Source organism: Sipha flava, unplaced genomic scaffold, assembly GCF_003268045.1.
Source record: "Sipha flava isolate LNK unplaced genomic scaffold, YSA_version1 93_pilon_pilon, whole genome shotgun sequence".
Lineage (NCBI taxonomy): Eukaryota > Metazoa > Arthropoda > Insecta > Hemiptera > Aphididae > Sipha > Sipha flava.
Genome location: NW_020273633.1, coordinates 100,464 through 125,386, shown reverse-complemented (window position 1 = coordinate 125,386; position 24,923 = coordinate 100,464). Strand labels below are relative to the sequence as shown.

General features: G+C 31.0%; 2 protein-coding genes and 1 pseudogene across 2 annotated transcripts; 2 read left to right on the top strand and 1 right to left on the bottom strand.

Moving 5' to 3' along the window:
• The first annotated feature begins 8,054 nt into the window (after nucleotides 1-8,054).
• On the top strand, nucleotides 8,055-8,820 carry LOC112693753 (annotated as a pseudogene).
• A 3,221-nt stretch (nucleotides 8,821-12,041) lies between these two features.
• LOC112693738 (polypeptide N-acetylgalactosaminyltransferase 35A-like) lies at nucleotides 12,042-16,977 on the bottom strand. The gene is made up of 11 exons (XM_025568929.1): nucleotides 16,486-16,977; nucleotides 16,267-16,408; nucleotides 16,033-16,199; nucleotides 15,825-15,958; nucleotides 14,931-15,175; nucleotides 14,737-14,854; nucleotides 14,441-14,593; nucleotides 14,129-14,371; nucleotides 13,961-14,062; nucleotides 13,774-13,905; nucleotides 12,042-12,313 (listed from the first exon to the last, which is right to left on the bottom strand). The coding sequence occupies exons 1-11, from the start codon at nucleotides 16,679-16,681 to the stop codon at nucleotides 12,179-12,181; spliced, it is 1,767 nt and encodes a 588-aa protein (XP_025424714.1). The 5' UTR covers nucleotides 16,682-16,977; the 3' UTR covers nucleotides 12,042-12,178.
• A 4,658-nt stretch (nucleotides 16,978-21,635) lies between these two features.
• Nucleotides 21,636-24,214, top strand: LOC112693737 (major heat shock 70 kDa protein Ab-like). The gene has a single exon (XM_025568928.1). It carries the CDS (start codon nucleotides 22,101-22,103, stop codon nucleotides 23,988-23,990), a length of 1,890 nt encoding a protein of 629 aa, XP_025424713.1. The 5' UTR covers nucleotides 21,636-22,100; the 3' UTR covers nucleotides 23,991-24,214.
• Nucleotides 24,215-24,923: the final 709 nt, after the last annotated feature.

Here is a 24,923-nt window from a genome sequence, read left to right as displayed (position 1 = left end):
TTCTGAAAATGAAATTAAAATAAATCCAAAAAAATTTTGGAATTGGGTTTCTTATAATAATAGCTCTCGTGATATACTTAATTCTGTTTCCTTAAACGATAAAACTGCTAATACTGATAGAGATATCGCTGAACAATTCTCTTTTTATTTTTCTTCTGTATATAAACCGCCAGTTATTCCCCTAGTAGACATCTCTACATTAACTTCTTCAATTAAAAAATTTGACCATATCCTCCCTTCACACTGCTCTATTTCATTTGATGAAGTATCGGACGGCTTGTGATCTTTATATAAATCCAAATCTTCCCGACCAGATGGTATTTTCTCTCCAATTTATCAGATTCTCTTGCTTATCTTGATTTCTTGTTATTTAATAAATCACTCGAGAATGGAGTATTTCCATCCATCTGGAAAATCAGCTCAATCACCCCGGTTTTTATACGACGAAAATATAAAGGTTAGGTTAGGTTCACTGTTCACTATATTCTATTCTTTATACCAGTGGTCTTCAACCTTTTTCGACCTGTGACCCAGTTTTCTTACCAAACATTTTTCGCGACCCATGTAAATTTCGTTAGCCATGAAAACCAAATAAAAAAGTTAAAATTGTTTAATGTTTGCCATTTTAGAAGTGCTTTTATAACTAAATAAATCAAAATTTATATTTTTTAAGTATTTAGGAAATATTTAATTTTTAATATAAGTAATAATACAAAAAAAATACATTTAATGATACCGAAAAATGTATATGTTTTGATACACAAAAAAATGAGTGCGATATTTGTCCCGGACCATTTTCACACGAAATACCTTCATCTCAGCTCAACTTAACACAATGCAGTTTATAGATATATGAAATGTAAATGAGATTTATAAATTAAGTCAGACTATCACTTCATTTGATTGTTCATTCTTTTTTTTCTTTTATTTGAAAATTGAGGCTTTAACAGAAAATATTATTAGCTATTAGATGTTACATATTTGATGTGTTAGGTGTTAGATTTAAAATTACAATATTACATATGAAATATTATATAGGTGAAGTTAGATGTAAATTAAGATTTACTAATATAATATTTGTGATACTTAATAATGTGACAACTTTCAGAGTTTGTTTTGCACTAAGTACTTTTACTATGTTGGATGGCATGTTCAAGTCAGTGCGTATTGAGGTAAATTGTGTACACTCCTCTACTATGTGTTCGACAGTTAATGATTAGTGGTATGTGTTGCATATTGGTTTGAGGATTTTTTCTAATTAAGTATGAGTGTTTGAAAAAAAGTGTTCATTCTAATCTTCTACAAATTTAAAATAGTATAAAGTAGTACGGTTTCGACTTTATTCGAAAACATTCTTACTATATAAAGTATAATATATATAAATATGAATTTTTTAAATTTTAAACAGAAAACTTAAAGTTAATCTTAAAGCTTACGCAAACCACCGATTGAAGACCACTGCTCTAAAATACTGCCACTGAGAGCGTTACTCGTTACTCGTAAGTTAGGCAACCACAGCAACTATGTTCAAGATTGTGTATTAGAAGTGCTTAATTTACAAGTGTTAAATTAACATGAAGATTATACTGATTATAATGTGTGTATTAATTAGTTAATTCAGTTACGTTCGTGGTACCGACCAGGACGGTTATGTAGTGTTTCTTTCGTTACTAGTGTGCTCTCTTATCAGCTTAATTATCTTATTATTTTAATTAGTTTCCAGCTGTTGTCGTTATTCCACTAATTTTACGTACATAATATATACATAATGTCGGTGTGTAATGTCTGCAGTTCCATTATTACATCAAGAACATTATCTATATCTTGCAGTGGCGTAACTAGGATTTTCTGAAGGGGGGTGTTAGTTATAAATATTAAGTATTATATATAATACGTACAAACTAAAACTTTTTTTTAATTAATTAATATGTATAAATAATATCTGTAATCAGTGGCGTATTTACGGAGGGTTATCTGGGTGATATATCCGGTGGCTACTAATTGCGTCCCGTGGTAAAAATTTCTTCCAAATTGCGGCCAGAGTTTTTTTTTTTTTGGGGTGCATACGAATTGCGGCCCTAGTTTTTTTGGGTTACATACGGATTGCGGCCCGAAATTTAAAATTAAATTAATTTAAATATGTAAATTTAAATTTAAAAAGCTTCATTTTCCTTCGCGTTTTTATACAGAATTAGGACTGTCTGCAGCATCAGTAGATACTGCAGGTAGGTTAAAAATGATGTTTTATTTTTATTTAAATATTTTGGCACTGGTAAAATCATATATGATATTTCTAAAGGTTAAAAAGTTTTTTTGACATTAAAATCTGATATTAAAATGTTTTTTTTTTATTAAAAAATTACGGCACTGATAAAAACGTTTATGATATTTATTGAAGTTAAAAATGTTAGTATAATTTAGTAAAATTCTTAGGTATTATGGCACTAGTAAAAAACTTATATGATAGTATTTGTATAAATTCAAATTTGTCAATTTGGTTTTCTTCTAACCGTTTCATAGTATTTCTAATAAATGTTTCTTTTTCAATAATATTTGTTCTGCGAGTATTTAAGTGAGTGCTTCTTAATTTTATATAGGTATCCTTCTGTACATTTTTCAGAATATCGATGAATACAAAAATATTAGGATGAGCACTGTAGAACAAAGCGTTGAATTTCGAATGAAAAGCCTCACAACTATTAGTAGTGCACATAGTAGACGCCGAGTATTCTGCCCATAAAAAGGAGGGAAATTGGACTCGTTTGAAATGTATGTTTCCAATATATAATTAACAAATATTTCTACTTTTTCATTTCTTGGTTGAATAGGCATTATGTAATCTGTAAAACAGTCACTCACATCGTTCGAATTTAAAAAAGGTAAACCAAAAAATTATTTTAAAAATTTACCAATTTCAGTATTTTTTTTATACTCACTACTTAGCCAATTGTCTGTATTTTTTGCTACCAGCTTTGGGCTAAGTGAAATCGCATCCTTTTAAACTAATAGAAGGCCAAACTTTTAATAGAGCTAAATGAATCGCCATTTCAATCAGCAAAAACTGTTTTTGGTGAAAATGTTATGTTGAGTTTGCTACATTCAGATATGATGTGCATAAACGCCTTTTCATATGTTTTAATTTCTTTATTGGGAAGTATAAAAATAAGAGTGGTAAATAATAACCATTTTGTAAACCATGAACTGTAAACATTTGGGTAAATAATTTTGGACAACTTTTAAATGTCCCATCTACAAAAATTGTATCAACTTTACTCAAAAATTTTAAGTTTCAGTAGAAAATAATAAAATGTTTGATGTGTTGTAATTTACAAGTAAAAAATTTTCGTTACGATTTGTAACTAATAAATGACTCATATTATTTAAAGAGATGTGTAATTCATTCAAGTCCACAGGTAACTTTGGCATAATAGATGATCGAGCATGGTGAATATTTTTTTCTTATTAATGTTAAATCGTATGTTGTCAAAGTGTTTACGTCTTGTGTAAGGTGGCTATGAATAATTTTACATGACTTCTCATTAATATCATCAACAGCTTTACGTTTCACTTGATTACTTACAGTCTGCCTATTTAATGTTTTAACACACATCTTTTTCGTGGTTTTCGTGATTTAAAACTTTTTTAATAATTACGTTATTATTTAAATGAATATATGTTTTACAAGTCTTTTTAGTACAGCAATATCGATCAATATCATTTTTTAAATTTTTATGGAAACGAAATTTATATCCATCGATTACATATATACTACGATTTTTTTCACTTAACATTTCACTCAAAATCTCAACATTCGACATTATAAATAAATTAAAATAGAACAGCACAGAGAAGCACAGAAAAGCGACAGAACGTTCTTTGCGGTAGTAAAGCGGAGACTAAGGTATACTTATTGATATCTACGTTATACTGGATTATATTTTATCAGTCAAGATTAAATTATCTAGAGTTAGAAAACCCGGGCCGCAACTCGTCTGTACCCAAAATAAACTCTGTCCGCAATTCGGATTAAACCTTTTTTCGTTGATAACTTTGGGACGCAATTAGTATGCAGCCGATTTATCACCCCCCAGAACCTTTTTTTTTATTAATTTCACTTTTCTTATTTTTCTTTTAAATGCTTGAGCCGTAAGTCCATATTGGATTCTTAGTATTTCTTAGTATTCCATCAGTCCGTTATCAATAGAAGTTAATAATAAACATAGACAGTTGTAGACAATATAATTATTATTAGTTTCAAGAAAATCATGAACATTAGATAATTATGATGAATTATTATTATTATTATAGTTTAATATCCTAATGTTCATAGTTAGTTTATATATCTATTAATCAATTATATCTGTGATTATTTAATTTATACTATATTAACGATAGTGCGTAAACCATGTGTTCAGTGTTCACATTTGCTCTCAGTCCTTTCGTGTAATCGTGTCTCGTTTAAAATTAACCGATCGGTGAACAGAATTTTGACATTATTTTGATATTATTTTGTGTTTTGACTTATACTTAGGGCTCGAAATGGACCGGAACGCACCGGAACGCAGTTCCGGTTCACGACAAAAAAATTTTTAGCGTTCCGGTTCAAACAAATTTTTACTGTACCTACCATATTTCTGTAAAATTTAAACATTTTGCAGAATTGTGCATTGTAAAATATTTAATAAACGACAAACGACCGCAACGCATTAGTAAATTTATTGCTTATCTTTAGATAATCGTTGTCCGCCGATAGTGTAGTTATTGTCTATATTCACACGATACGCACCTATGTGTATTTTTAACGTACGATAAGAAATACTATGGAACGGCACCATACGACGGTTTGACATCCCCACGTGCCCGCAGTTTTGTACATACGTTCCCGCAAGTTAGCCGGAAATTCTTTATCAAACGTAAAAGTTTTGATTTTTCTGAGTGGCAGCAAATCATGTGATCATATTGATACCCGTATGTTTTGATTAGCTTTTAGTATCATTTAAGCTGCAGTAATACATGTATTATATTTTGCTGACCATTAATTACATTAGTTTATAGCATATATTATTCCGTGCGAAAAATATGAGTTCTTCTATACTAAATTGGGTAAATAAACGTTCTAAGTCCAATGATGAATGTGATAATTCGACAAATAAAAAACTGTGCGTTGAAAGTGAACATACATCATCTAATAAAGAATCAAATAAAAATATGGAACTTCACGAAACTATTGATTTGCTCGAATGTTGGAATAAAGGTCAGTACGAAAATTTCAAGACTGTAAATGAGTGGCTAGTAGTTAAAAATAAAGCATTAGGTTGTTTGATTTGTAAAAATATAACAAATTTAGGATTATCTGTTGTTGATAAAACTCTTCGCTTTTCCAAACCTTGGCAAGACTGTTCTATAATTTCGAATGGAAAGTCAAAAGAAAGTCAAATGTCTAGTTTGAGAAAAAAAATATTTGAACACAAAAAATCTGACGCTCATCTTAGAGCAGTAGAATTACATGAACAATCAAAAGAAAAACAAATAGAAAAAAGTTTCGAAAATGCATTGAAATCAAAGTTCTCTACTACTGAAAAAGTTTTTAGAACTGTTTATAAAATTGTAAAAACTCAAAGGCCTTTTGTTGATTTACCAAATGAAATAGATTTACAAGTTTTAAATGGTATAAATATGGGAAACATTTTACATTCCGATAAAACGTGTGCGGATATAGCACTCCACATTGCATCAGAGATGAAAAAAATTATTTGCCAAAATATAATTTTAACTAAAACAAATATATCTATTTTAATCGACGAATCAACTACTCTTAGTAAATTAACAACATTAGTAGTTGTTGTTCGTGCATTTATTGAAGATTTTCCCGGTGAACCTTATACTTTTAATCTTGACTTAATTGAACTCCCTAATACCTCTGCTGAAACTATTACTAAATCATTACTTGATTGTTTGGGTGGACACGGATTTGATCAAATTTTTTTAAATGAATGTTTTATTGCTTTTGCATGTGACGGAGCTTCTGTTATGATCGGATAAGATTCGGGAGTAGCCACGCGACTTAAAATTCAATTTCCTAAATTAATTATTTGGCATTGTTCAAATCACCGTTTGGAACTGGCAGTAGGTGATGTTATTAGCGAAGTTTATGGTATAAACCATTTTAAAATATTTATGGATAAACTTTATACTATATTCCATCAGTCACCTAAAAACCAAAACGAGTTAAAAAAAGCTGCTAGTTCATTAGAAGTACAAATTTTGAAAATTGGTAGAATTTTGTCAGTTCGATGGGTAGCATCAAGCAAACGGACAGTTAATGCAGTCATAAATAATATTTCTGCTTTGTGTGAACATTTCAACTTGGCGTCAATGGACTCTACCAGAGACTCTAAAGAAAGAAGTAAATACTGTGGATTGTTTAAAATGATAACAAGTATAGAATTTGTTAGTAATTTAAATACCATGTCTGATGCTTTAGACGAATTAGGAGATTTATCAGAATATTTACAAAAACGTAGTATTACATTAGTAGACGCTGATAAATCTATAAGAACAACAATGCGTGTATTAGATTCTATGGCAACCGATCCAGGTCCAAAATTAACTAACGCATTAAAAGAAATAAAGAACGAAATGTCGTATAAAAATGTAATATTACACAGTGGCAATGTTCCTAAAATAAATTCTGCACAATTTTACAAAAGCCTAGCTAATAATTTAAAATCTCGAATGATGACTTCCAGTTCATCAAATGTCAGTCGTAATGAAAAACATCGCCAAGACAATGAAAAAACGTTTAAAAACTTACTTGATAATATTGAAAAATTGAATCCAAAAAATTGGCCACTTTCGAATGATGGCCAAATAGAAAACATACAATTTGGTGACTGTAATATTCGTAATTTATGTCAACAATTTCAAATTGATGAAAAGAGCACTATTCAAAGTTTTAGAATTTATAAAATGGACTTGGGCAAAAAGGAAATTCCAGAAGATTTGAAACCCCTTTATAAATCAATTGCAACGATTCCAGTATCGACTAGCGAATGTGAACGAAATCATGTCACCACTAAAAACTTCATTAAATATAAAAACTGTTGCTGCTCTTTTATTTATTAATTGTGTTGGACCACCTCTAACGAAATTCGAACCAGAAAAATACGTTCGATCTTGGTTATTGAATGGTCGTCATTCAGCTGATGATACCGCAAGTCGTAAAAGAAACCAAAAGTGTGATAAGACATATGAATCATTGTGGAAGTTATTGTAAAAAAAATTGTATTGATGCTGTACTTTTTAAGTTATAAATATAAAATTTAAATAAAAATAATTTTATAAATTATAAGTAGTTCTTTAAACATTTTATATTTATATTTTTATTTTATATAATATATACATCCATATTCGTAAGTAAGTAAAAGAAGATAAAAATATATTTAAATTTTTAAAAGGGCTGAAATTTTAAAGTGAGTTTCATAAAATAGTAGATAAAACTTATATATTATTAAAAAAGGGTTAGTATTTGAGGAAGAAGAAATTTTAATTTTAGTTGGGTGAAGCCCCCAATTCTATGATATGTACTCAAAAAAAAAGCGTTCCGGTTCAGAAAATTTTCCATTTCGAGCACTGCTTATACTTATTATGAAAATAAATGTAAAAATATTATTAATGTTGGTATAGTTTTAAATAAAACCATGTTATATAAAAGTGCACTTTACGGAAACTGGAAAAGTATGATAACAAGATCCTCCTAGAAGATATTTGCCCCCTTGACTCCAAATGTACAAAATAGTTATGATTGTATCACCTCCTAGAAAAAAAAAAGATACGCCACTGTCTGTAATATAGATGTAATGTATATTCGAGTATTCGAATATCGGTATTCGATTCTACAATACCTATTATTGTTAAACGTTTTGTGTTGCGTGAAAACAAACGAATAATTTTCACGTATTGTATTTTAGCATCGAATACTGATATTCGAATGGTCGCCACGGACGCGTGGTTATCACATAGCAGTCCCCATCGTCGAAAGCGTATATCGAAATACCGCATTACCGCCGTAATCGCGTTGATGTTAACCTGTTTATATGTAATTAGTATTGTGCATTATTTTATATTTCATATTGTATTATCGATTTACCTATGTTCCTATAATAATGTAATATATGATACGGCTCAAGGGGGGGTGTCAAATCCACCAAACACCCCCCCCTTGTATACGCCACTGATATCTTGCAATGATTGCAAAATAACATGGCTTGCCAAATGCCAAAAACTAACAAAAGAGGACATTGCTTTTTATAATGACGAAGGCTCCTACTGAAGATGCAGCAAGTGTTCTGCAGAAAAAAGAGCTTCTTTACGAATAAACAAAGAAATTAATGATGACATAACAAACCTTATCGATTTAAAAAACATTATATTACAAGATATAGATTGTTTTGAATTGTTTAAAACAGAAACTGGGAAAAACTTCGAACTTATAAGTAACAAGATTAATACGATCGACAAAATCATAAATGATAACCAAACAATGAAAACACAAATCAACACATTAGAAAATATATGCCAATATATATAAGGGAAAATCTAACACCAAAAAGCAATTTATTGTTCAAAGAAGCTAGAAACCTCCGTAAACAATACAATTTCCAATTCGCCTGGACTAAAAACGGACAGATCTTCCTATGCAAAAATGAATCAGAGAAAATTATTCACGTTGTCAATGAAGAGGTAATTCAAAAATTAAGATTGAACTTAAACTCATTTAAACTAATTTGTTTCATATTTCCTAAATCATACACAATGTAACCAACTATCTACCTTTAATAATGTCCATGCCTGTTTGATTTTTTTACATAAATACGTACATTATTCAAAATTATTATTATATCACATAACACTTATATTTTTATTCTCTAACTACACTAACACGAAGAAGTCACTTCTATCATCTTATAATAAACTCGCATTATTAAATGTAAGTCGATTAAGGTACAATCAACTATTACAGTGGTGGCCAAACTTTTTTTTCCTCGGGTCATAAAAAACAACTTTTTTTTTATCGCGGGCCATAAAAAAATGCATTCTAAATTTTTTTTTACGTAAATGCAAAATATTACAGTTATACAAATAATTGCTCTAATATAGAAGACTTTCGCGGGCCAGATATTAAATGATGGCGGGCCGGAGTTGGCCCGCGGGCCGTAGTTTGGCCACCACTGAACTATTAGATTATCTCCATTACTACTTAATTGGGCTCTGGGTCGTTTTAATTAATCATATCACTATTTTTATAATATACCTATGACAAACAATATTGCAGATTACACTTTAGTACTAGATAATATTGATTCAATTAGTGCCACTGAATGTTCATGCGATGAACTAAAATCCATAATTTATACGAAAAACTCCTTAAATATTTTTATGTTAAATATATGCAGTATCAAAAAACACTGACGAACTATACATTTTATTAGACCATATCAACACACAATTTGAGGTAATTGTTTTAACAGAAACTTGGTTAGGACTAACACATATATCGACCAATAATTTTCAAATAGATGGGTACTCAATGTTCACAACCAAATTTAACAAAAACCAAAATGATGGAGTGTTTGCCTACTTAAAAAATACATTAGTAGGAATTTCTGTTATAGAACTAAACACTAGTACACTAACAGCTCTAGAAATAACATTCCAGATGGATAATATTGTTTTTCTAGCTTATGCAATATATAGGTCACCTAGCAATAAAGATTTAGATAAAACTCTAAATGAAATAAATGATTTAATTCTTAGAAAATCTATATCAAAAACGGCAAATTTCAAAATAATACTCGGTGATATGAATATTAACCTGCTTAGACCCTCAAAAATAAAAAACGATTACCTATTACTCATGATGGAATACGGTTAGCTAAAAATAATAATTATACAATACAATGGCCTCATAAAACAGGCACAAGAAAACAATATAAATTCGTCGGTACAAAAATCCTAAACTTAATACCAAAACACTACCATACATTAACTCTACATAGATATAAGAAAAACTTTAAGAAATGGCTTCTTTATGAATTCAACTCTAACCTATTATTATAACATACTTTTTTTTAACTGTTTGTTAAATTTATATTATTTTATCTATTTTTCTATGTTCTATTTTTTTGTTTTTATACTCTAAATTATAAGAAATCCACAGGTTTATATATCATGATTATTTTTTTTATTATTTTTTATTTTACGTTTAATATGATTCACTAGACAGTGGACATTTATTTTTACTTAATATTATATGATTAATAATTTTAAACAATACAACATGTAATTTATACACTAGTAATTAATTATACTCATATACACATAATAACTCCTAGGCCTCCACCAGAACCGAAACTAGGGTGAGGCGAGCGAGGCACTTGCCTTGAGCACTTAAAGCTGAGGGGCGCAAAAATATTAAATCATTAACTTATTTTAACAAATGTTATTTCTTTTTTTACTAGAAATCTAATAACAATTTTTCAGATTTTTCCAAATCGTATTATACATATTAAAAGCTTTGAGTGTGACAACCCTATAATCTAGGGGGTGTATTGCTTCAATTTTGCCTCAGGATAAAAAATGGCTCGGTACGGCTCTGGCCTCCACACGAGAATACTCAGTGAGGCCCAGTATTCTTATCTTGAGAAATGAATTAATAATAATAATAATATAATAATTAATAATGTTTAGTACATACAATTTTTTTAATATAACAACTTTAAGTTTTGTATAAATTAAACATTGATAGCGGCTATATTAGGCTACTTGACTTATCTGAGATAATGGCTATTTCGGGCGACCTGAACATGGTCTACTGGCTATACGTCTCAAACATTATCAGGCCACCCTGAGTGTCATTAGTATAGCTGCTACATGCCCACATTACAGACTAATTGGACGTTGGAATATAGGTATTATCATTGATTATATATACTATAGATTGCTCACTTCATCGGATCCAAGGAAGAGCTAAAGAGCTTTAGCCATTCTCTTTGGATGTGTTATATATTATATAATTATGTAATAAATATTTAACAGATGTCTTTAAATGTAGATTGATCAAAAAAAATAATGAACTAATTCATTTTTTCGTATTGGTATCTCGACAACTGAATACGGTGCCAATCAATTGAGTGCTATAATATTATACTAAAATGAAAAAAAGTCGCTGTTAGATTAGAACTGCTACATGAAATGATGAAATTATAAATTAATTTGTTTGCACTATTTTTCATTCTTTCAGTAAATACAAATTACCCTTCCTCCCATTTCATATTTCTAGATCCATCACTGAAATTATATAAATAGTAACATGATAAATTTTTTTTTTTCTTGTTTTCCATGATCTACCCCCGAAATATGAATTAATAATGAATATGCCAAACCATGTAACTAGTAGAAATTTTATGAGTTGATTGAAGTAGTAACATTTCAGTGGACTATTATTTTTAAATTTTCAAGCAATTATATAATCCATAATATTAAAAAATAAAAATTCTAACCCAAGCTCAGTTAGTTATAAAAATACGAGTACAATATGAGTGCATTATACTATGACTGATGACCTTATGGTGTGCATGCTTAATATGTTATTTTATTTACATTATATTTGCATTAATGACATTTATGAACTTAAATACTAAAATTGTTTCTTTTTTTTTTTTATAATTCATTATAATATATTTATTTAATGTTTGAAATATTAATTCTATAATGAGTTATATTAACGAAATCAGTAAAACTAACAATCAGAAGGACCTATTTATGTATTTCACTCTTGTCAAACAAAAAATGTATGTATTCTAATTTAAGTATTGGATAGTAAAATTTTTTAGAAACTTTCATTTAGTAACATAAAAAAAAATATTGAGAAGCATTGGTTTTATATTATATATTAACAATCAATTTATAAAAAAAAAAAATAAAAATAAATCAGAATTTATATATATATATATTTATTTGTTTTATTATAAAATACACATTTTAAATTATAAAAATGTAACACTAAATTTGATCATTTTTGTATGTTTAACCATGGCTATTCAGATCAATCAAGGATTAGGAAGTACTATGTGTGAACACATATTAAATACAATACATTTTCCATGATATGAATGCATTATACAATAATTAAGTTCCATTTGTTGAATGTATCTTCTTTATTGCAAATATTCATTAGAATTTCTGCGTTTATTCTTTTCTCGTTTACACTTAAACATGTCCCTGCTGCTAAATTATATAATGCTGTACCTTTCTAAGAAAAAAAAAAAATACATTTTATTAATCGAAATAATATTTATTGTAATATATTTTATTGGTCTCAAGAGTCTTTAAAAATATCAAAAAATCAAAAAAAAAAAAACCTTCAAATATTAGTATTCAGCTAAACTTAAACAATATTGAATGGCACTTAAAATTTAAACTTTTTTATGAAATGCACAGCGAATATTGGTTGCATTAAAATTCATGGTATTACAATTTTTAGAAGAATAAAATTAAAATTATTACTATTTTTAAAATTTCAGTATGAAAGTATGTGTTATATTAGGTTGACCATACGTACCATTTAAAACGAGATTGCCCCTTTTTAGATCATCATGTCCCATTATCCAGACAAACTTCGAATGGGACGCTTTTTATCCCGATTTAATGCCGTTATTTTTGTATTATTTAAAAACTATAATAGTTTTGAAATGCTACACAGTGTTGTTTGATGAATAATTAAAAGAAAATATTTTATTATTTAGGTTATTTTACTAAAAAAGGGTAAAGTAAAAATAAAATAATTGGTTGTGATATGACAGAGTTATGGAATTCAACTATAGAGATTTGTGAAAATGTATATTGTTAAGGTTTTTTTTTGGGAGGGGAGGGGAATTAACAGCTGTTCCGTTTTTTTATTTTCTTAATATGGTCACCCTCTCTTATACTAACTAGGAATTTTTAATTATTTATGATTTCATAGACATTTTAAATTTGGATATTTTGATATCTAAATTCTAATACTTCAATTTTAATTAAAAATGTATTAATTTTAAATACATTATATTTTTCTAATATTAAATATTTAAAAGGAAATATTAGAATATAGTAATAGATTAAAACGTCTAGAATACACAAGTTAATAAGTAGGTACAATGAAATTATATAATTATATATAATATATATAATTGAATATAAATTTTATAAATAATAAATATTAATCTTGATGGCTATAAGTGTAATTTTGTTAAATTTTAGCTGTAACAAAACTAAAAAAAAATCATTGACTATAAAATGTTAGCATTTATACTTTAGCCTTACAGATAAATACCCTCGAAATAGGTTAGAATCTATTAACTTTAGTTAGTATATACTTATCAAGTAGATTATCACTTATTAAATAATAAAATATTCTAAAAATAAATATTCTTCTTATGGTGCACCAAATTATATTTTTACACAGGCTAAAACATTTCAGACAACTCATACATAATCTTGATTAACCCTGTATCAATGGTACCAAAACTCAAATCATAACAATATGTATAGGTAACAAGGTAACAGATGCTACCAATACGAGACACTACATTGGAAATTATTATATTATATTAGTAACCTTAATGTTTAAACAATCAGTTACCAAACCAAATAAATATTTTTTTTTATTTAGTTATATAAAACTGTTAATAATAAAAGGAACATTTAATTTTTAGATAATAATTTTATACTTACATCATCTGAGTGTTTCCAACGTTGTGAGCTTCCTGTTTCACTGCATTTTTCTATTGCTGGTTTGCCTGAACCACTATCCAAGCATAAAAGTTTTGATAGTACTAGCTCTTCTTTGTCTGTTTCATACCATATCTAAAATAAAAAATAATTTAATAATTAATTATTAATCGAGTTATATTACACTAACTTGTTCTTTATTGCGAATACAAGATCTGAGAACAAGCCCACTGTGTTTAATCTGATGTCCTTTACTTGGATGAATACACAAATTTGTGCCACTTAAGTTAAGCTAAAAATTAAAAAATAATAATATTATGTTTTATGTTTTGATCTTAAGTTTGTACAAAATATTTACCAAAAATTTGGCTATATAGTTTCGAACACGTTTATTCCATGGTTGGAAAACTGGTTTTTCAACATTTTCTAACTTTTTACTCAATTGGTCAGCTTCATCAGTTGGTAGTAACATTTCAGGATATACATTTTCTAAGTACCAATTAAAATTTTTACACCCTAACTTGGTACGTAATGCTTTTCTTTCAGATATATCACCATAATCTAAACGAAGTAGGTCCATTCGTTTACTTATAAAAAATTTCTGTAGAATATTATTTATAAAATCATCAACAATAAAATAAAATATAAATATATATGAGTATGTGACTACTTTAAAATCATCCATCCAAACATTTGCAAGGCGTAAAGAGTTTCTTGCCATTGTGTCTTCATGATTTGGAGCTGAGTATGGTCGATGTTTCCGGAATACATGTCCAACACGTGAACATGGTTCTATATAAAGAGAACCTCCACACATCCATACCTAAAATTCATATAATTATTGTATTTAAAAATGACTTCATCAATTAGACAGATCAAAATAGATAAACTCAAATGTCTAAGATAAATAACTTACTCATGCACTATAAATCATTTAGAATAGACATGCTATCATTTATTTCTTACTCGAAATGATAATTCCAAATTTTCACCGCCCCAAATATTCATTCCAGAATCATATTGTCCAATTTCATTAAAGTAATCTCTGTTTACAGCAAAAAGGCCTCCAGCAATTGTAGGTGTTCTACAGTTTTATTAAACATAAAAAATTAAATTAAATTAAAAAAATCTATAAGTATTTAATAGAATATGAATATTACTTGATAGGTTTCACAAAATCTTTATCTGTAGTTAGAGTACCTTTTGGTAAACTATCCCATTTGAAATTTAATCCCCAATTAAAACCACCTCTAACCAAAGGAGATGATTTATATTCAAATGTATCTGGTTGAATAATATCAATAATAGGTGCAATAATTTGAGTGCGATTATTATGTATTCTGGTTAAAAGTGGTTGAATCCAATCAATATTTACTTCAACGTGACTGTCAAGAAATATTAAAACCTGTAAAATTAAAACATTGACTTTTAATGCATTAATGCAATGTTTTTAATTAATTAAAAATGATGCAATGTTATTGAAATATCATAATTATTTTTTGTAATCATATTGAAAAAAATGAAACTACAATAGTAAAAACTTTTTTTTTTTTTAATTATTTCTAAAGTGATAATTTTTTTTTAAATATTGTTTACAAAAAACGTTAATGTTTTATAATAATGGTTTTTAATTAGAATTAGAATGAAAATAAATAAATAAAAATTATGCTTAATTATATTACAGTTGAAATACTAATGGAATAAAATCTTTAACATATCTACAAAACTTATACAGAAAATCACTAACTTCTGCACAAAAGTAGTTTATCTGAAATAATCAAACCAAGTCTAACCCAATAATAACATAGGAGAATCTTTAAAAATTTAAATATAGGTATTTAAAAATGTTAAGTATGGTTTATTTATTCTCATTATTTCTTAAATAATTTCCAACTAATAATGAATTTAACCATAATCTAAATAACAAACACTAATTATACAACTGTTATAATAATGAATATAATATTGTTATTTTTTTGCCAAAAAATTGGTCCTTTGTAAATATCCACAAGTTAAAACAATTTATGAATAAATAGTTAATACAATTTAATTACTTGACCAGTCGCTAAGTTGGCCCCAAATAATCTTGCTCGAATAAGTCCTTCTCTTTTATTGGTTTTTTTAAGATTTACTACTTTAAGTAACTTTTCATCTTTTAAATACTGTTCTACTATTTCATGAAGATTTGCTAATATATATAAAAAAAAAAAAAAAAATTATAATACATATTAACAATATATACTACGGTTATATTTTACTAACGTTTATCACTATAATCATTAATTAATATCACTTCGTGTAACAGTTCCTTTGGTGTCCGTCTAATAACCGACTGAATAGTCCTAAAAAGAGCTTGTGGATGTTCATTATAAAAACAAATAACAATACTAGCAGTTGGCAAATTTTGATCGTACTGAATTACTGAGCACCTTCAAAAAAAAAAAAAAAATTTTGATTATTTCATAACTACCCTTTTATTATTCAATTTTAACTTACAATTTATGTCGAGTATCAGGTAATGACTTCCGATAGTTACCTAATCTTTGACTTACTAATGCATTAAAACCATGATCTATGTATCCTTTATCTCTTATCACCAGATCTTCATCAGTCTTAATAATTCCTAAATCTTCAAGATCTTAACACAAAAGGGATAATTAATATAATGACATTTTAAATTAGAAGAATAATTGCATTTCAAGCATATACACTAACCACTGTTGTCCACATGACTCTTAAAGTACTTAGATTTTTGTTTTTTTACATATTCAAACGTATTTTCCCGTCGATAGAGCTTAACTTGCGAGTAACTGTCTGGTTTGGTATTCAGTTTCCAGTACATGAACAGACTCAGAGACCAAGTGAGTGATGTAAACAAACAGCCGAACAAGAAAAACTTGTACCCGTTCATTTCTAATAGATTTTTGGAGCATAATACATTACCAAATTCAAAGTGACACCAATTTAATTCCTACAGGTTGTCATTGAATATTTTTAAAAATATTGTTCAGATCGTTAAATTTACAAGATATCTTTGACCGCTGTTGGAGGATGCAATTTAATCATTTATAACCTTGCAGTAAACACAACACCGACGGACTGAAACAATGAAAATACCAAACCACAGAGTAAACAAATACATTTGACGTGAACGGTACTGATGACCATGGGGCCCCAGGACTAAGATAACGATTTCGACATAACGATAACGACATGATATTGTGGTGAACCACAGATTAAGCACGGACCATGATACCATTAGTTATAGTCTATTCTATAATCAATAGTAATGATAATAAAAGTACCGAAAGGAACGAAATATCCCATCATAACCATAGGGTAATTATTCTGTGCATGATGCACAGGACTGGACACGACGAGACCGGAAGGTTTGCCGATGAAATGTCATAGAACCAGTGCTCAAAAGGGGGGGGGGGGTACGGAGGAATGGCATCCCTCTATTTGTTTTGTCTAGAATAACGTATTCTTCCTAAGACTTTTATTTTAAAATGATATACTTATTATTATTTTTATATTTATATATAAGAAATTATTTTTTTTCGGTGAAAATAATTGTTTTTAACATTCAGGCCCTGGCGCCCGGCTTATTGTGTTGTTTAGTATAAGCCGTTTTGCAACCCGTATTATACCCGAATTTAGAACTTTATTTATGGCTTTATTTTGATGTTCAACGTAATGTTGCTTTTTGCAAATTATGTAAAAAACATGCTGTAAATAATTCCGTACTATTGACAAACACAGGAGGAATTTTTATTGAATCACTATTTAATAATTTTAAAAAAGCACTGGAAAAAAATGGTAAATTGAATAAACACAACAATTCTGCATCACATATTCGCAGTATAAAACAAGAAAGACTAACGACTTTAGTATTCTCGAAAAATCCTGTTTATTGCCAAATTTTAAATCTAAATTCCGAAGAATGTAAAATCAATAGAAAACATTTCTCTCTCTTATGTCGCTGAATTTATTTTTTGGCTAAAGAAGAAATAGCACACACAACCAAATATGAACCTTTAGTTAAGCGTTTAATTATGAAAAGTAGTGAATCATTTGAAAATTGGATCATCATAAATAGTGATAGATCTACATATATTATAAAAGCTAAAACTAGTGAGCTTTTATGTTGTGCATCAGAAATATTATGTAAGAAATTAAATAATGATAAAAATAATTTTTTTAATGGCCCGATGAATGCACAAATGTTAACAATAAATCTGAAATTATCTATATGTATTTGTTTTGTTAAAAATAATCAACCAGCTTGACAATTTTTTTGGTATTAGAGATTTATCTAATACTAAGCCCATACAATCGTAAACGAAATAAGTTCTGAATTAACAAAGCACAATTTATCTTACCAAAATATTATTGCATATGGTTTTGATGGGGGTGCAAACAAACAAAAATGTCGGGAAATAAAAGTGGAGTTCGTAAACTTATTAGTGAAAAAGCTGGAAGGGAAGTTTCTTATATACATTGTTGAGCACATATATTATCACTTACACTAACTAGTATGCGTAATAAATTTCCAAAAATTAAACGCATGTTTCATGTTTTAAAAAATATTTACAAATTATTTCACCAATCGCCCAAACGCGAGGAAATACTTCACAGAGTGCAAGTTATAATTAATGATTCTATTTCAAAAATACCAGAGGCAATAGAAATCCGTTTGTTAAGCCAATATAAAATCGTCCATGCAATAAAACAATCGTATATTGCTATTGCTACAACTTGTGAACATGATGTATATGTTCATAAGATGGTGCCGATTTAACCTCATTAGCCGGTGGGATTTTGTTAACTCTCCGCGAAGAAAGTTTCATTATATCGTTGTATGGATTGGACGAAATACTAGGTGCCGTTTCTAATTTAATTTTAACATTACATGCTCCCAAGTTATGTATTTCGGTTTTACCTACTATAATTAAAAGTACGAAATATCATTTAAATCAAATTGCGGAAAGTTTAAAACAAAATGTCTATAATAGCATTATTATTAAAAATGGTACCGACATCTCAGAGACTTAATTCATTAAAAAAAAATTATGACATTAAAAATACATTAGGGTATATTTTATCATTTTTAGAACAAATAATTAAAGAGATGGATCGTCGATTTAATGATACTGCAGTAAGCTCATAGAAGGTTTTTCAATATTTGAAAATTATAGTACGTTATCAAATGCATCAGAAAAATTGATTAAACATTTGTATGACTGTTTATCTATATCTGAATATGATAAAGACTGTAAAATATTAGATTTCAAGTCTTTTAAATTTGTAGCTTTGGATTAAAAAGAGATTGGTGGAAACCCCATATCTGAACTTCTTGAAGTTAATATGGGTTATCAACATTTAAGAAAATTAGCAGAATCAGTTTTATGCATACCTATTGCCACTGCTACAGTTGAACGATCATTTAGTGCAATGAATACAATTATGTCAAAACTTCGAAATCGGATGGGACAAGACACATTCGAATATTGTATGAAAATAAGTATTGAAGGCGAAGTAATTTGATGAAGTAATTGATTTATATGCAAGAAAAAAATTCGTCGCATAAGATTAATTAAAAAAAAAATTATAATATTTAAACAATAAATATTAATCAATTATTATACTGATCAAAACATGAGTTTATATAATCCATACCAAATCACATGAAATAATAATGTATACGAATTATTATATTATTAGAGCAATACAGTTTACCACCCCATGAAGTTGCTTTACACACTTCTCCGGGAATTAGTGAAATCAACTAAAATTATTCGAAATGCGATTACTGTGTTCTTAAGACTTCTACTGATCACATACCCGTTGTTCTTCGCTCCATGTTCTTACAGTTTTACTTCGATTCCAACTCTCATCATTACGTTTTATTTTACCATTATATTATTTTCAACATATCAAATAGGTATGCTTCAAGTGGGCTATTCTGACTAAATATGTCGCAGGAGAGAAAAAACATAGAGTCAATGTTAATTATATTATGCATGAAGATAAATATAATTTCAGCGGCTTGATATTCCCAACACCGTTGAATCATAGATTAAATATATTAGTAAATTTAATCTATGGTTGAATGAAGTGAAAATATTCGAAAAAAATAATACAGCTACATCTGTAAATGTATACGGACTCGAAAAACATTTCCAACCGCCCTTGAAGTTCCCCAAACATTAAGTATTTAAGTTGAAAGTAGTCGATGAAGAGAAGGAGGAACATTTTGACCTCCTATAAATATCCGACAAATATCAAACAAAAAATTGAGAAAAACCGCCAAATTTACGGAATGTTTTTCATTGTTATTTAAAAATTAATAATCGTAAGGATTTGACATTTTTACCAAATACTAATAAGACTATTTTATATATATATATATATTAAGTAAATTTCAAACGGTTTTGAAATTTTTTGTACTATATTATATTATTATATTATATTATTTTGTAATATTATAAAAATTTGAAATTTTGAGAGATTTCTAAGTTTTTTTTTTATGTAAAATTTCAAAAATAAAATTTTTATTATCCAAAAAAGTTTAAAATTGTAATATAATATTTCTCGTACATTGTTCTTACTTGTGTGAAAAAATCTTAAAAATCTGCCGTCATAATTTTTAGGAAAAACGTTTGAATTTGAAATTTTATTAAAAATCATGAAATATGAAGATTTTTGCCTATTTTTTATAGTTTAAAATAATATAATTTCATCATTATAATATTTACTGTTTGAAAATAAGTATACTAAAAAAGGAACTTTTCAAATTAAATAAAAAAAAAAGTTACTGAAGCATTGCAAAAATATTTTTTAAGTGTTAGAAAATTATATTCTTATGAAATCGAGTGTTTCCGCGATATTGAGCAAAACATTAGTAAATATTGTGCAAAGCTTAGTACAATAAAAATATTCAAATTTTTTTTTTTTTTATTTATTAAAAATTAAAATGTATCAACATATTACATGTTACAACAAGTTGGTTATAAATAAATAACATTAACAATAGCAGTTTAATCCAGAGTTATATATAATAAATATACTGTGTGTTTGTGTTATTGATGTACGGAATAAGTGGTGTGTGTGTGTGTGTATTATGGAGTAGGAGTTATAGGGAGTGTTATTTTGTTTATTAGGGATTTTAAAACAGTAAGAAGGGGGTTAAGTATAGATTTTAGTTCGTCGAGGAATTTGGTGATGATGTGTAGAGATTGATCGGGTGGTGGTCTGTTAGCGTTTGAGTTAGAGTTTGGACTGGAGGCTTCATTTTAATATTCAAATTTGCGTCTTATACTGCGGCGAATGAAATGTGTTTTTAACAAATATATTACATTAAGTAAACGTAATACAATTATGATTATAATTCCACTAAAAATAAATATTTTGTGGATGTTTATGAACTTAAATTGTACAGGGGAAATTTAAATTTTAAATAATATAGTTTCTTGCCACAAAATCAAGTGTAATTTGTGATTATCTATAGTAAACTTATAATTTCTTTACTCGGTACAGGATGTATACGTGAATATTATTCTACTAATTGTTTGATTTTCTGATTTTTTTTCTTTTTCGACTAATTTAAAACATACTTAACGATCGTGTTACATGTACAGTTAAAATACAATAATGATTTCCAAGTATTTTACAAGCCGTTTTGAAATACCTATACAACCGACACGATGCCGATTTTGTTGCTAGGGCGCCCGTACAAAACGATATTAAAAACGATATTAAAAAAAAGGCGTGTCCACGTATGAATACATTTTTAGCGAATTAAATATTTATGTCCACGTCAAACGAATACAACCCATTAATGCAACTGTCGATAAACTAAAAATATATTAAACAAGGCCCCGAATGTCCAGAACAAACAGAAAATCGTGAAAAACCGATGACGAACAGGTGGTTTACGGGAGGAGGGTAAGGTTCACGTAATTTCTGTACGGTACGCGAACGTTCTAGAGTCAAGAACGTAGTTAGTTGATAAACAAACGAGTGTGTTAAGTTGCGGCGAAGCGGGACGGGCGGCGCGGCGACTCGAGTTTTCTCGAATATTCCCTGGACTATATAAACGCGAACGGCGCGCTACCCCAAAACAGTTGTTACGTGAACCCGTGACTCGTACGAAGTATTCGTTAGCGCAACGCTATTCGTAGGCGTTTCATCATTAAATTCGTTGTAAGTCTTATTGTTCGACACGTGTGCACTGCATAACTGCTCGGCTGGACTGTGTATTTTTTGGAAATCTGAAATTTATTCGTGATTTTCGAACGCGTAATTAACGTAACCCTACGGTACAAACGATGGCAGCGAAGACGGCAATCGGTATCGATCTCGGGACCACATACTCGTGCGTGGGCGTGTGGCAAAACGGCAAGGTGGAGATAATCGCCAACGACCAGGGCAACAGGACGACGCCTAGCTACGTGGCGTTCACGGACACGGAGCGGTTGATCGGCGATGCGGCCAAGAATCAGGTGGCGCTGAACCCCAAGAACACGGTGTTCGACGCGAAACGTTTGATCGGCCGTCGGTGGGACGACGAGAAGACGCAGGCGGACATGAAGCACTGGCCGTTCGAGGTGGCCAACGATAGCGGCAAGCCGAAGATCCGCGTGTCGTTCCGCGGCGAAAGCAAATCTTTCGCGCCCGAGGAGATCAGCTCGATGGTGCTGGCCAAGATGAAGGAAACGGCCGAGGCGTACCTGGGGCGGGCGGTGACAGACGCGGTGATCACGGTGCCGGCGTACTTCAACGATTCGCAGCGGCAGGCGACCAAGGACGCCGGGGCGATAGCCGGCCTGAACGTGATGCGCATCATCAACGAGCCGACGGCCGCGGCACTGGCCTACGGTCTGGACAAGAACCTACGGGGCGAGAAGAACGTGCTGATATTCGACCTGGGCGGTGGCACGTTCGATGTGTCCGTGCTGCAGATCGACCAGGGATCGATATTCGAGGTCAAGTCAACGGCGGGTGACACGCACCTGGGTGGCGAGGACTTCGACAATCGGCTGGTCTCGCATCTGGCCGATGAGTTCATGCGCAAGTACAAACGCGACGTGCGTGGTAACCCGCGCGCACTACGACGGCTGCGCACCGCCGCGGAGCGGGCCAAGCGCACGTTGTCATCCAGCTCCGAGGCCACCGTGGAGATTGACGCGCTGCTCGACGGCGTCGACTTCTATACGCGCGTGTCCCGCGCTCGGTTCGAGGAGATGTGCGCGGACCTGTTCCGGTCCACGCTGCAGCCGGTAGAGAAGGCCTTGCGGGACGCCAAGCTGGACAAGGGGGCCGTGCACGACGTGGTGCTGGTGGGCGGCTCCACCAGGATACCCAAGATCCAAAGCCTGTTGCAGAACTTCTTCGGCGGCAAGACGCTCAACCTGTCCATCAACCCGGACGAAGCAGTAGCGTACGGCGCAGCCGTGCAGGCGGCCATCCTGGCTGGCGACACCAGCTCGGCCATCCAGGACGTGTTGCTGGTGGACGTGGCACCCCTGTCGCTGGGCATCGAGACCGCGGGTGGCGTCATGACCAAAATCGTCGAGCGCAACTCTACCATCCCGTGCAAGCAGACACAGACGTTCACCACGTACGCGGACAACCAGCCGGCCGTCACCATCCAAGTGTTCGAGGGCGAACGGGCTATGACCAAGGACAACAATTTGCTGGGCACGTTTGACCTGACGGGCATACCCCCCGCCCCACGCGGCGTGCCCAAAATCGAGGTCACCTTCGACCTGGACGCCAACGGTATACTGAACGTGTCAGCCAAGGACAACAGTTCCGGTCGGTCCAAGAATATTGTCATCAAAAATGACAAGGGCCGTCTGTCCCAGGCCGAGATCGACCGTATGCTCAGTGAGGCGGAACGGTACAAGGAGGAGGATGAACAGCAGAAGCAGAGGATCACGGCCAAGAACAAGTTGGAGAGCTACGTGTTCGGCGTGAAACAGGCGTTGGACGAAGCGGCCGACGGCAAGTTGACCGAGTCCGAGAAGAACGCTTGCAGGCGGGACTGTGACGCGGTCGTTCAGTGGTTGGACTGCAACCAGTTGGCCAGCAAGGAAGAGTTTGAGTTCAAAATGAAGGAGATTCAAAAGAGTTGTTCCGGTGTGATGATGAAATTGCATGGTGGCGGATCTCAAACGCCATCCGGCGGTGGTCCAACAGTGGACGAAGTCGACTAATACATCAAAATCCCACTTATTATAATGACCTATTTTTCTTTGAACGCCTACTTCGCGTGTACTTATTCCTATCATACACTTTTTTCTTATAGACTGATTATGTAATGTAACATAGAGTTTCTATTACTGTGCTGATAAACTATTTAGGGTATATATGAACTTTTAGTTGTCACGTTTTTTCCATATTTATGTAAGCAGTAGTAGTTTGGTGTTCACATAAATAAAAACATTATTTTGAGTATTATTAAATGATTCTTTTTTTTTTTTCCTTTATAAATATTCCTTTTTATACCATTTCATTATAATCAGGGCTCGTAAGTTCATTCACTTAAAAATGCATAAATAAGCATGCAATAATGCACTTAAACTTGGTAAAATTTGCATTCAAATATGCACTAAAAAATACAAAAATATGCATTTTTATGCATTAAAAATCTTGAACTGTGCTCAAAAGAAATATAGCGACTACTCACGTTCACAATATATATGTTGTAACGAAAATAAAGTGATAGATTGCAATGAGCACGTCATTAGGAGGAGGGTGGTAGTGGTGCCCAATAACATTGTTTTCGTGGTATTACTTTTAACTCATAAAACTCAGTGTCGTACAAAAATAAAAATAATAGTTATCAAACGCTTTTTGCTCGGTCTCCGTCCATACCCATTTCAATCCTTGCTTAAATCTGTTGTCAAGGGGGCGACGGCATCAGCGTAATTGTCTACAAACTGACTATACCAGTTGCATATCCCCAAGAACCTCCGTAAGTCCCTAATTTGGTTTGGTACTGGAAAATTTTTGAAGCACTCTAATTGCTCCGGTTGTTAATGAATACCCTCCGAGTCGACCAAATGTATTAAAAATGAGATTTCGGTGGATCCGATCCTACTTTTCTTAGTATGGCAAGTCAATCCGAATTGCATAAGTCGTTCGAG

Bases quoted from the DNA above. Each gene is read 5' to 3' on its own strand.
- LOC112693738 (XM_025568929.1), bottom strand. From the start codon at position 16,681: ATGAACGGGTACAAGTTTTTCTTGTTCGGCTGTTTGTTTACATCACTC. The intron at 15,959-16,032 runs GTTAGTAAAATA...TATATATATTAG, and splicing joins TAATGATTATAGTGATAAAC to CAAATCTTCATGAAATAGTA. The intron at 14,855-14,930 runs GTAATATTCATA...ATAAAACTGTAG, and splicing joins GATTTTGTGAAACCTATCAA to AACACCTACAATTGCTGGAG.
- LOC112693737 (XM_025568928.1), top strand. From the start codon at position 22,101: ATGGCAGCGAAGACGGCAATCGGTATCGATCTCGGGACCACATACTCG.